At 37.1% G+C, this 13,994-nt stretch overlaps 1 protein-coding gene across 1 annotated transcript; it reads right to left on the reverse strand.

The window, feature by feature from the left end:
• Positions 1 to 2,023: 2,023 nt before the first annotated feature.
• ctsc (cathepsin C) lies at positions 2,024 to 13,497 on the reverse strand. Its single transcript, XM_038267978.1, has 8 exons — positions 13,176 to 13,497; positions 12,804 to 12,949; positions 11,088 to 11,242; positions 9,160 to 9,315; positions 8,875 to 8,993; positions 4,413 to 4,544; positions 3,868 to 4,100; positions 2,024 to 2,619 (listed from the first exon to the last, which is right to left on the reverse strand). The coding sequence occupies exons 1-8, from the start codon at positions 13,333 to 13,335 to the stop codon at positions 2,353 to 2,355; spliced, it is 1,368 nt and encodes a 455-aa protein (XP_038123906.1). The 5' UTR covers positions 13,336 to 13,497; the 3' UTR covers positions 2,024 to 2,352.
• Positions 13,498 to 13,994: the final 497 nt, after the last annotated feature.

Consider the following 13,994-nt stretch of genomic DNA (forward strand, 5'->3'; position numbering starts at 1 on the left):
GATCATACAGTCAAATTGAAAGATTCAAAGTTTTCTATCTAAGGAAAACCAGTTGATTGCATTGACTCATTGGCTCCAATGCAATCCCTCACACTAAGCATGCTTGTAGCGACAGTGGAGAGGAAAAACTCCCTTTTAACAGGAAGAAACCTACAGCAGAACCAGGCTCAGTGTGAGCGGCCATCTGCCGAGGCCGACTGGGGTTCAAGGAGACAGAAGCAGAGATACAAAAAGGCAGCTGTATAAGGCGGCCGTCCAGGAAACATACAGCCAGTCAGATAAACAGGACTACACTGTAAAACATGAGTTAACATATAAAAACAAAGGTGTTGAAAGCAGCAGCACAGCTGATATTTCTCTCCATGAATGTGACATAGCCAAATAGGAAGAGAGGAGGCGAAGCTACTATGAGAAAAAGCAGAGAGAGCAGAACGTTAGAGCTTAAACTAACAGATTCTGCAGAGGGAGAATAGAGACAGAATGAAGCAGAATGATGAAAAAGGGGTCCCTATGTCCTCCAGTAGTCTAAGCCTATAGCAGCATAACTATAAAGATAGCTCAGGATAACCTGAGCCACTCTACCTATAAGCTTTATCAACAAGGAATGTTTTAAGCCTAGTCTTAAAAGTAGACAGGTAGTTGGTTCCACAGGAGAGGAGCCCGATAACTAAAAGATCTGCCTCCCATTCTACTTTTAGAAATTCTAGGAACCACTAGTCAACCTGCAGATTGAGAACAAAGTGCTCTGTTAGGAAGATAAGGAACAATCATATCTCTGATATAAGATGGAGCTTGGCCATTTAAGGCTTTATATGTGAGAAGGAGGATTTTAAATTCTATTCTGGATTTAACAGGAAAATTATGAGAAAACACTGACCACAATGCTTCAATTTTGTAACTATGCAATATTTTGTGTTATCACATAAAATCTTCAAATAGTTTATAATTGCAATGTGAAACAATGAAAGTGATGGTAAGTAAACTGTTCTTATATAACATTTACATGTTAATATCCCACAAAAAGCAAGATCAGATATAAATGAATGATTGCGCTTTAACAATGCCCTGTAAACACCCCTGATTAATTAGGTCTCTGTACGAGCTCTGCTGATTAAACAGCATCAGAAATGAACCCACCCAGAAACGACAGACTACCAAATACCACAGGCAGGAGTTCACATATACAGCTTGTAATGATTGATCAACACCAGCGAATGTCAGCTAGTTTGAACGAGCGGGTAATTTCTGAAAGATGCCTTTTGCTGATAAATACACATCCCAGCACCTACGTTCTGAAAATTAGCCCCTGAAAAACTGTTGTTACTGATTATTGAAAGAGGTGACACAAGCTTTTCATAACCAGGTTTTTCTTTGTTTTATTGCAAGTTAAAAGAAGTAGAAGGAATCAATTTGACTTTTGTTGCGAAAGGAAGGGGATTTCCAAACAAAATCAATATGACAATTTACCAAAAATGAAAAAAAAAAACAGAAAAGAAAAAGACACATAACTACTCAATGTAGCTGCAATGTGTTGATATCCCTTTATTGAGAGAAATTCCCTTCAAATGCTCCACAGGGAGCAATCCACAGTAAAACATGGCAGTAATGTCGCCTTGAAGCAGGAACTAAAGATATATAAATTCTCTGCAGTGCTTCCCTGAGACAGAGAAAAATCAAAGTCCTGCACCTGACAATTGTTCAAAACAAACAGTAAATCATTTCCCTTTTAAATGTCCTGTCACAGCATGACCCATCCATTTAGTTCTGTGTTTGTGTTGACAGTTACAGCATGAATCATAGGAGGCAGCTAACAATCAACTGCACTAAAAATCAGCAAAAATATAAAAAGGACAAAACAGCTACTGGATGAAAACACAGAATTCCACATCGAGAAGCAAATCAACTGAATTCAGCTCATTAAAATTTGAAAGAAGAGGCTGTAAACTAATAGCTGGTGCAATTTAAAAAAATCCTACAAACTAGTTATCAAATAAAAAGCTTTTTATATATATATATATATATATATTGTGTTTTAACACTGTTTTCATTCGATGATAGCTTTTCCATTCCATAATTTTGAGTCACTTCTGTAAACATTTCTAAATTTCAAAACTGTTAATTGTTGCTACATTCTTAGGGTTAATGTGTTTAAAACCGAAACACAGGATTTCCATTCAACTTAATCAGTAACTTTTCATGCATTTATGCATGTGCTGGTTAAACCAGTCCGGTTCTATGTGACCAATTACAGCTCTGTATCTTCTACCTAGATTAAAACAGCATACATGACATTTAAAGGATTCAGAATTGTGATCAAGGTACTAATTTATCCAGATCTGGACTTTAAAGCTTCTACATTTTGGGGATGGGTCTGGCTGCAACTGCAATGCTCTCGATGGCGCACTCGTCGCTTCCCCGGCGAATTCGGAAGTAGCCCTCCTCGCCCCATCCGCTGCCCCAGCTGTTCTTCACTATCCAGTACTTCTGCCCGGTCTTGTGGCAGCGGCCATAGCCCACCAGCAGCACGGCATGGTTGGTCAGCTCAAAGGGATTAATGGAGTCTGCGAGGCCAGTGTGGTGGTAGATGCCTTCCTTGTAGTGCATGAAGTCAGGGTAGACCTGTAGACAAATACAAAAAAAGTTTTTAAAAACAAAAAACTATCCACTGGACTTGGTTTCCAAGTTTGAAGATGTTTCGTGTTTCATCCAGGAAGCTTTTTCAATTCAAAATGTCAGAATTAGCATCGAGTTCAAAGCTTCATATAGTAGCCAAAAAACTCATTTTGGCTTTGAAAAAAAGGAAATTGAACCAGAAGAACAGGTTAGGAATGGGGAGTCGTTTTGGATCCTTTGTTAGCCTACAATACCAGAAACCTGTCCATGTCTCTGAAATGAGGTCGTTAGGGGCAACTGTTGGCTTGGCTTCTGTAGAGAAATACTAATTCATTAAAACTCACCTTCTCTTTATGACTTTGATTCATTGGGTAAAAGCCAAGCGATTTATCTGGTGACATATCTGTGCTATACAATTTATTGAAATACCTTGCCGTAAAAAAAACAATGTTTTTAAATGAACAGAAATTGGACGATTATTTCAATAATCGGTTAATCGGTTATGCAATGAACAGAAGAGCTTTTCTAAGATACAATAAGTGTCACTTTGTATGTTGCATCTTCATTTATTTGATTTGTTTGTCCTACATCCTGTATTTTGTACGATGCCCTAGAAAACCATTAAATCATTACATTTACATTTTCATAATCCTAAAGCACAAAAATTGACTTTATTGGGATTTTGTGTGATAGCCTTGAAAAAATTGGTTTAAAATGTTTCACATTTTTTTTATTTGGCATGCGTGACACTGGTTTTTAATTTATTTTTTAATTATTTAATTCTTTAGGATTTAAAATAGATTTACCAGGAAAATATACAGATTTAATCTGCATAAGTTGATTCTACAAAGGTCTGAGTCAATATCTACTCACGTCAAAGATTTTTTAAATATTCTGAAACGCCTTTTTCCCCCACACGGTCATTTGCTATTTTTTGCAGTTCTATTAGATTAAGATCTAAATTAAAGGTATGTTCAGTAAATGCAATGGGACAAAAAAAAGCTGTGTGATTAATGACAGAAACAGAAACACTAAGTGTAAATGATAAAGATCTATGGCTAGAATGCATTCTATGAACGATGAGTTAAGAAAAAAGAAATGACCTTTTACCAAAAAAACAAAACAAAACAAAAAAAGCTTCTTTTTTGCTGTTCTAAAGTTTAACCTAAAAATGATCTCCACTTTCCAGATCTAAACTGCAATGCTAAGTTCTGCATAGGAACGTCAAAGTCAACATTCAGCAGGTTGTCGTACCTCCAAAGCAACTGCCATCGGTCCATTGTTGACCAGCTCAGTCATCATGGCCACCTCACTGCAGCCACCGTAGAATCCACCCACATACCCGTACTCTGCTGTGTACATTTGGCCGCAGTTTTGAGGAAGGTCACATGGAGAGTCCTTTGCAGTGTAAGGAAAGCAAGACTCGTCCACAATGCCGAAATCCTGTACATACTTCCCTATCAGGTAGGGAAAGCCCCCATCGCAACCTTCAAAAGATGAGAAATGTAAACTTTTAACAATTATTCTTTTAAAATGCTCGAGTCAAGCAGCAGTAAGGACACCATCTGAAAACCCTTAAAACAAGACTATCCGATTTTAGTTTTGCTTTCTTTTGACATTTTGATCTGTTTATTTTATAACTAACATCAGATGTATATATAAAAAAACTTTAAAAAAAAACACCAAATATCTTCCTTTTGTACTCCAAAAACATTCAATTTATATTTGTAATCATCTACTGCATGAAAAGAGTGATAAGACAGGTCTTAGGAACCATAACTTCCAGATCCTTAGTTTACCTTGGGAGTATTCAGAGCAGGAGACCACCTGCTGAGGGCTGAGGACGGGGGCATCGCTGTTGTTTGTAAGGATTCGAACTCGAGCCTCCAGCATTCCCATCGTGGCGAATGAGTAACAGCTTCCACAGGAGGCTAGATTACAAAAAAAATTACATTTACAAAAACTGAGCAATTTTGACATAATTTATCCCAAACATGTTAACAGGAGATGAACAAGGAAATCAACTAATAACCAAAATCAGCTGATTTAATGGTTTCGGAAATCGACTATTCAGAAACTGGATACTTTTCAATCAGTGCTGGGAGACTCTACTGAGTGGAATAAACTCAATGCTGCTCTGATTCTGGGTTATCAAGATTGAAGGAAGTACAGATATTTAAAAAAAATAATGTAATTTCTATAAATTTCAGTTTTGACATTTACTTTAACACTGGCCTAGACTCTCACTCTATCATTTTAAAATATATATTAGCATACAACCCACTTGGATAGCTGTAACAATAAAATCAACGATAGTAAAAATAAAAAGAAGTTTCAGATGATCCGTCAAACTCACTGAAACAGAGATATTAGAAACTCCAACTAAATTAAATAACACTCTAGAGTAGTTAGTGCAGTTAAGTTAAGATTTTAAATAATGTTTTAAAAAGTTGACAGCATCTTGTTTGTAAAAAAGAAATATTTACAGCTTGAATGCTGAGACTGTTATATATTTTGACTGCGGAAATAAACTTAAGAAAGAAAGTTTTACATGTACAGTAATATCACTGGGATAGTTACATTCATGCATCTTAAATACACATATTCAATATTTTCATACAAACTGTTGTGAATTCTAACTCATTAACCAAGATCTAAAACGTTTACATCATGGAGACATGTCCATGGGTAAATTAGGCTGTTGGAGAGCGAGAAAAGAAGGCTCTGGGAGGCTGTATGGAGTCCAGCAACGTATCCCTGCTTTAACCTTTGAACATACAGTCTCCATCTGTCCATGGTGGATTTATAAATGTTTGCAGCCTTTTGGAAATCTCAGGGTTAAGATAATGATCTGTTTTTTCTAGGACATACAGAAGGCGAAGTTTTGCAATGTTTTCTGCCTAAACCATACTAATCTCTAATCCCTCCCAAATCTCATTGTATTTGTCACAGAATATAATGACAATAAAGGCTTTTTGACTTTGACTTTTGACTAATGCTAAAGATGCTAAAGTCAGATTTTTTTCTGCAACCCATACAAATAATTAAGGCTATAAAAGACCTTTTTTAGAACAGGTTTTTTGAATTGGATTATACTTCTAGAAAAGAAGTAAAAATCAACAAAAAACATTAGCAGCAGTAAGGCTTTAAAAAAGTGAAGGAAGTAGATGCCAGTGCCATCAGGTTTTAATCGGAACATCTCCAGTATAAATAAGGATGGAAATCACTGCTGGAACTGACCGACTGCTCTGTAACGACTCATTTGCTCACGCAATACATTTTACCGTTCAGCACTGAATACGTCTCCAACGCTTCTTCCACAGCATGCTTATCTAACAGAGAATGACTACATACCCATAGAACAAGGCACAAACACGCATTAAACAATGCTGGTATACATGATGTCAAGCATTAGGTTGCTCATGAAATGTTTTACAGGAACAAAGTGGGTTGAGGAACAGGGGCTGCGTGCCTGGCAATTTAATTGCAATAATGATTCAAAGAGTGACATAGGACACCCCTCAGCTTCTTGGTATAAATAAAGTGCAATAGACTATTAGTTAAATTAAAAAGCTGCAAAAAATGGGAAGCTCTGATGCTGTAGTTAATGAGATGACCTAGAAGCGAGGCCAAAGAAAATGTATTTACTAACAAGACAGAGAGTTACGGTGGTTTCATGGCACAAGATCACATTTAAAGGAATTAAAAATCACATTTCCAATTTCTTTTCCGAGGATAAGTCAATGGTTTCTTTCATACGCAGGCAGGCGCATTAAGTCACTGCATCCACGTGTCACTGGTCTCCCATCAGAACGGGTTGCACATCAAAAGACTGTGGTATTTACTCATGATTACTGCTCAAACTGATATGACAGATTAAGAGTTGTTCAGATTCTACTGTGTTCTTTAACTTCTTTGACAAGGGTTATGTTCAGTGTGTTATTCCCTCAGGCAGCGGGGATTTTCAAAGACAGCCTGATCTACAGAAAGCCTGTAGATCAGACACTTAGACCCCACTATGGTTGTTTTCCAGTTTTATTTTTTCATAATGCTTCGCACCACAAGGCACTGCTCCTGGTGAGGAAATTCTCCGAAGGTTCAAAACATTTCCCATGCAAGACCACATCGGATCATTGGAAAGATAAATTATTTACACAGCATGTTAACCCTAAGGGTGAAGAGCTGTCAGGAGCAGGGTGGGGAGAGGGATTACAAGGCTTTAGATTCCTAAGCAGAGCACACAATATCGGACAGGAAAACAAAGCAAAGAAATGCTTTACAAACAGAGTCAGTGGGGCAATATTAGACTTTAGGCTTGATTATGCAAGGACATTTATCGATCATCTCATACAGACGTTTGGTCCTAGGTAAAAAGCTTCCTCTTCGATGTGTTGAAGTAAACTCCAGACTTATTAACCCCCCCCCCAACTAACTCAAAAGATAAAGGAACAGAAGGACAGAGTAAATACTATCAGCCACTGTTAGCATGAATGAGTTATCACGGTGTAAACGTAAAGCCCCGCTGCAGAAATCTCTTTCCATCCTGACTGCAACATCTTGGCCGTTTCTCAATTCACAAGAACATGAGTACGGGCTGGAGTTCTCCCCAAGTATGTTCCTGACAAGAACACAGGAAAGTATAGATTCTGGGAGAACGGGAGCACGCAGCATAAGTATAGGCCAATAGGAATAGAAGCATACTTGTGATGCCACCACACGCTTGGCTTTTCTGGAGGTGCATTTCACCTCCTGTTCTCAATAACCTCTAGATAATAATAAGTTCTTACTTCTTTCATTTAGTGGGGCAATATTAATGAAGATAAACACAAATTAAATGATTATTTTGCAAAATAAAACAAACGAAAAAAAAAAAAATCTGAATTAGAGCCAGTTGTACTTTACACACGGCTATGCCGAGAGGCCTGCTGCAGACGTCTTAACGTTAGACCAGGCTGCTGTTAGCCTCGGAGGTCCGCTGGTTGATTGAACTTTATTGATCTCATGTGGGTTGCCATCGTGGGGCGCCCGGGGAGCAATCAGGGGTTAAGGGCCACCACTTTCCGCGGTCCCCTCAACATCATACCTTTTTTTAATTACGCACTATATCAGTAAATGAGCCATATAGTTACACTTAAAAGTATAATGGTCCTGCCTTGGATTATGTCAAAACATACTTTTATAGAACAACTGCAACAGAAAAGTTAACTTTTAACTTAATACTGAGCTCTGTGAGCTCTACACCGGAAGCTGCTGCTGCTGCGGTGCATGCTGGGCCAGCTGTCAATCTGGAGAATGATTAGTCTGCTCTGATGCATACTGGGTAAAGAGGGAGGGGTGAGAACAACATCCGGGGACTTTGTCCGTTCTCAGTCTTGTGTTCTTGTGAATTGGAACAGTACAGGGGCTGAGGCTGAGGACGTTTCACAAGCACATGAGAACATGTACTTACATTGAGAAATGCCCGTTATTTCTTTTCTGCAGCTGGAAACACGTTATAGAAGTATCTGCTTATTCAAAAGGCACAGGGAAGCAGGAAATGTATATTTGATATCATGATCATTTGTTGAGATAAGTCACATGCAAGACATGTAGATTGGATTCGGTATGTAGATACTTCCACATGTTAGAGCCATTCATTACACAAGCAAGATCAATGCATCTTGAACCCAATAGATGCTGTGAGAACCTCACTATAGAAAATCTGGACTAGACTCATGCAATAAAACAAGATAAGATCCATAACCCTGCACACGAGCTTAAGGGCTATTCTATTCAAGCTCTTAGGATTTCTGCAGATACTTAAACCCAAACCTGTAGAGACCCTCTTAGATACTCAAAGTGCTCAGTCCCTGTAATCGCTGCACTCACACACAACAGTGTGCAGAAAACAGGAAGAGAGCAGCGAGCAGACCCAAACGCGCAGAGAGGGAAGGAGGCAAATTGAGTGATAAGATGCTTCTGAGGGGAAACCATTACTGGCAGCTGTCAAATATAAACCTGCCTCTGATGCTTTAGGCTATGCTGTTAGAAGTGCTTGCAATTTTTAGTTCCTTTAAAGTAAAAAAAATAAATCCCTTTGATTGTCACTTTAACTTGGTTTAAAAAAAATGAAATGAAATGCATTATTAAAGATAAGAAATTATTAAAATTTAATTATTTATTTGAAATCTAATAATTTGTTCTAAAAGCAAACCAATTAACCAAAGTAGCAATTATATTTTTTCCCCCCTCTATTTGTGTGAGACAACAATGAAAGGTCACCTTGATTTCTGACAGGGCTAACAAAGCTGACGCCATTAATGTTTCTCCAGTCCCAGTGCTCAGGGAGAGCTGCCGCCATCTTGGCTAAACCAGCCTCCACAGGGGCAGGCCGAACCCGCCTGAAGCAGTAAAAGAGGAAGAAGGTTTAAAGGGATATATCTCTGACACATCTACGGCAAGCAAACAGAAATTCAGTCAACTAAAATCCAAATTCATGTTAAAAAGACTTTTATACCAGCCTATCACACAAAGATGATACAACTATTAGCGCACTAAATCACTCACACAGGGATACGGGAGGCGGGGCCTCCTGCTCTGTAATGCAGTTCCTTTAGAGTGTACATCTCATGCTCGGGATACGCCACGGCCTTCCAGGAGCTCTGAACCGTGTTGATTAAATCAATGAAGTCCAGGTTGTGTTTGTATGGCTTCGGGAGCAGTCTGAGGGGGGAAATAATACAAAAGGTGATGAAGATGAAGGTAAAGAGCATTTAAACACACAGGAGATTTTCAGGTTTGGTTTAGTGTTCAGATAAAATCTGCAGTTAAATCTAATGATTAGAATAGGTGTTCTGTTTAGGGTCATTTTGTCAGAGTGAAGTAAAGAAGCTGTAGAAAATATCACACACTAGTATATATATATATATATATATGTATATATATATATATATATATATATATATATATATATATATATATATATATATATATATATATATATATATATATATATATATATATATATATATATATATACATATATATATAAAATAATATTCTACATGACTGTACTTTCAGTACAAGCATTTAATCAATCATTTTAACTATGAAATTAATATATTGAAATCAATTAATATATTGAAATCAAACAGCTGTCTTTAACCTAATAAGATAACAAAATGGGCCTTCTATTACAAATAGGGCTGAAATATTTAATCTGATTAATTGATTATTGAAATAATCGTCCAATTTAGTTAATTGTTAACTGGAGTATAGAGGCTGTTAAATATGCCTGTAGCTGACAGAGCAATCCAACTAGAGCAGTAATTATACCAGGATTGTAATTAAATGTCTAAACATTTTGCATCTAAAAGAAAAAAAATATATATATATATTTTCATCTGTCAATTTGCTCTATCAAGAACCCCTCCAGTTTTAGTTTCACCTGATTTAATTTCGTTTAAAAAAAATCTTCTTTAAGGAACCTTTGGTATTAATCTAAAAAATTTAAACATAAGATTAAATGGTTTAGAATAAAAAAAACATTTAAAAGGAACACATGCTATTTTCATTTCTGGTTACTTTCTTCCACTGCAAAAATAATAAACTAAAAACTTTATTAAAGATATATGGATGTTCTCCCAATTAACATTTTTATAAACTGCTAATATCATTACTTTTATTGAAGATAGCAGTTGTTTCAGCTTTTCTCTTACTTGTGTTTAAATATGTTGTGCTTGTCAGCTTTTTTTCCTAATCCCATGTTTTGGGTTGAACCACACTGTTCATTTCCATCTTTTAAAGATTACCTTTTGATGCCGTCTGTCTGAGCACATCCATGCCTTAGGCATACCGTCCATTTTAAACTAAAATGTGATTATATCTGAGCAACTTGGCCTGAATTGCAGAGTAATACTGTATCTATACCTAATCATTCTCCTCATCAAACACTAGCAGAAGACAAACCATGTTGAAAAGATTACTCATCAAGCTGCCAAAAACCTTCAGTAGCTAATCTTGAATCTTGCAGTTAGAAATCTACTTAATTTAATCAATGGGTAAATCATTACCACAGGGACAAAGTTCCTTGGTTTATACATTAAAATTACTTTTTTGTAAAAGGAAAGTTCGGCTGTTTTGTATTAGTAGTCTTACAATGTGTGTGAGAAGAACAGAAAAAATAGGTTTATTAGTTATAAACTTCCTGCAAATAAAACTTTTGCCTTTAACTCCTCATTACAGTGAGCAACTTTCTGCAACTAAGTTTGCTCAAGCTTTTATCATCAATCAAACATCAGATAGTTAGATAAGGTATTTTCACTCACACCAGAAGAAGGAATGGGGGAAGGGATAGTACAGAATGAAGCAGAAATGTCAAACGTGCACTTTAGCTTTTATCGTCTTCCGCTCGACCCATTACAAGCTGATTACTTTTTGGAGTCCCTTACATTATGTTTTAGTAAAGTAGTCCAAATTTGTCATAATTGAGATACCCGGTGCTGAAGACAGGCTTGGGATCCACTTTGGGTGGCACAGGCTTCACCTTCTTGCCCACAAAACAGGCCCAGTTGCGTCCCAGGACGTCATGGACCCATCCTGGGAGGGTTTGGTCACAATAGCTGGTCACCTTTGAGCCATCCTGGGTGTACTGTAAGATTCAGCAGAGGTGTAGATTATGGCTCTTTTTTTTATAAACCCATACACAGCATCCTTTTGCTAAACTTGCCTTTAAAAATGCAAAACTTGCACTTTTAAAGGCAAATATAGAGCCAGTCATAACTTTATGTACAAAGGTTAATGTTAAAAATTCAACAGGCTGGTTTGGAAAGACAAGGTACGCTTTTACAAGGCTAGAAGAATATTAACTGACAGGCACGGTTGTGGTAGCATCATGCTAAGGTTACCATTTTCTGCTATTGGTGGTGGAATATCATAGAACGTTACAAAAAATACTCAAGACTGAAAGATCAAATATAAAACTAAATCTAAAACAATGGACCTGAAATCCAGTATAAGTGAAGGTGTAGTAAGTCTATGTGGAAGGGTGTATGAGGAACTGTGACCCATTTTGGAAAAAAGACATTACATACATTCCTATTTTTCCAATTCTTGTTTTTAAAAAGTTATTGAAGTTATTTGTTCTACATTCATTTAACCCCCCCAAAAAGTATTTGTAATGCATCATTAAAAGCCCAACATCTATGATCGTTAAGTCAAAGATACATGGCACTGTAAGCGACTTCAATAAAACCCAAATGGAGTGCCGATTGAGTCATATGTGTGACAAGAACTTCACAAGAAAAAGAAAAAAAAACACCCTGACAGTTATTTCTCTAAACCGAAGATGAGGAAGTTAAATCAGACGTGGACAAGTCAGAACAGAGGCAGGGAAATAAAACATCTGTGACACTTGAGGCTTGGAGTCATGTGAGTGAAAGTAATAACACATGACCAAGGGTTAACTTTAATGACGCTGCTTTTTACATAGTGAACCAATCTTTTGAGATATTATCAGGTATATTGGAAAGGAAATGAGAAGGACTGAAACCAGTTTTTTAAAGCCACAAATGCGGCTCAACCACCACATTTCCATTTACTCAACCCCTTGAAGCCTGAATTGACATACATATACATATAAAAAGACATTTTATGCCTGTTTTTCCCCTTCAATGAGATGGCAAATTAAAATAGTTAGTGTTACTAAATTATAACAGCAGTTATAACTGCATAATAACATACAGTGTGACTAGCACTGAGGTGATGCAAAAACGCTATGGCGGCTGTTTGCTTCACTGCAAAAATTTTCTGAAGATTAGTGAAAATGTCTTAAAATAAGTGTAATCACCCTTAATATGAGTAGGAAAATAAGATGATCTGCCAATGGAATGAACATTTTTACCCTTACAATAAGATAATTAGATATTATGCACTTGAAATAAGAGAGTGCATGTTTTTCTTTCTTATTTTAAATGTACATTGTCTTGTTTCAAAGGCAAAGTGTCTCACTTACCTGCTCAATAAAAAAAGCTCTTATTTTAAGAACAACTGTCTGACTTGCAGTGTAATACAAGAGGTTTGTTGCTTATTAGCAACAACAGGCATCAAAGGGTTAAATACAAGTTTTAGAAGAGAATTAGCTGAGCATCATTATATGAGGCATATGTTTTAGAGCAACATAAACATTCCTAAACTGTTTATTTTATTGTTACCTTGAAAAAGGCAAACCATTTGTAGTCAGAGAGGACCACCTCGAAGCCCTGGTTGTAGATGAGGGTGAAGAAGCCTGTTTGTCCAAGATCATTCGTGGCTACAGACAGTTTCTCCAGGGTCACAGTCACTGTGCTCTCAGTTGTAGCTGAAAAATAAGGTGACATTTAATCATGTGACAAAGTCAATGTTTCCTTCCAGCTATCAGAAGGCAACTATCTTGATGTCATTTTAGTCTTTGACCTGTAGTGTTATTACTTATATATACTGTCAGTTAACAGTTTATCATTTTAGCATTCTTTATATGGAAATTAGGCCTCAGCGTGTCACCTGATATTAAATATAATTCAGCTGTTATTTCGAGGTTGTATTACCTTCTACAGAGCAGTTGACGGACTTGTCGTGTCCTCCTTTGGATACCTGGAACACCCATGTCCCCAGCAGGTCCTCATAGGTGCAGTTAGCCGGTGTGTCCCCCAGAGACCCCTCAACCCAAAGCAGGAACACACACACGACAACAGCGCTGAACCTCATGTTTCACTCACTGAGACCAAACACTGAGAAACAAACAGATGTAAAACCTACAGCGAACACCCTAACCTGTCTGTTACCAGTTCGGCTACCCTCCCACCTAAACTGTTTACGGGTAGAAAGTGGCTCCAACCCGAAGTTTCCCCTCAATTTAAGTTGCTCCGAGAAGATAGTTCACCGCACCTACCTTCGCAATGCGCATGCGCACCAACGGTTCCTTTTGTAGTCAGTCTGATGACCGGAGAAACTTTTGTTTGATAATCTAGCAATAATTTATGAAGATTAGTCCTGTATTCATTAAAATGTTTTAGTCCGCGGTATACTCTTTTTAAGCGTAATGAAATCAGACAAGCACTTAAACACGGGTTTCAACACAAAGGAAATAGGCGACAGCTATTATCTTGCTATCAAGTGTTCTTTGTTTATTTCCCTTTTTAGTTTCGTTTTATCTGGTCATATGACCACTGCTGTTGATTATGGAAGTAAACAGATTGAATGGATTTGTTTTAAAATATGATCAAAGGAGAGCATTGGGTTTAATGTTAAGGCACTAAAATGCACTTAATATCGACTTACAAAAAGTATAGACCAGCCCTATAATACATTAATAATTCAACTAATTTTGTTGTTTGAAAACATCAAAAGTAATACTCAGATATTTA

This window comes from Cyprinodon tularosa, unplaced genomic scaffold, assembly GCF_016077235.1.
Source record: "Cyprinodon tularosa strain WSP-4 unplaced genomic scaffold, ASM1607723v1 ctg69, whole genome shotgun sequence".
NCBI lineage: Eukaryota > Metazoa > Chordata > Actinopteri > Cyprinodontiformes > Cyprinodontidae > Cyprinodon > Cyprinodon tularosa.

What these genes read in the sequence shown, in the direction of transcription:
- ctsc (XM_038267978.1), bottom strand. Translation starts at nt 13,335, where the DNA reads ATGAGGTTCAGCGCTGTTGTCGTGTGTGTGTTCCTGCTTTGGGTTGAG. An exon ending in CGTCAACTGCTCTGTAGAAG is followed by an intron (nt 12,950 to 13,175) that starts GTAATACAACCT and finishes CTTATTTTTCAG; the next exon opens with CTACAACTGAGAGCACAGTG. An exon ending in AATGGTTTGCCTTTTTCAAG is followed by an intron (nt 11,243 to 12,803) that starts GTAACAATAAAA and finishes TGAATCTTACAG; the next exon opens with TACACCCAGGATGGCTCAAA.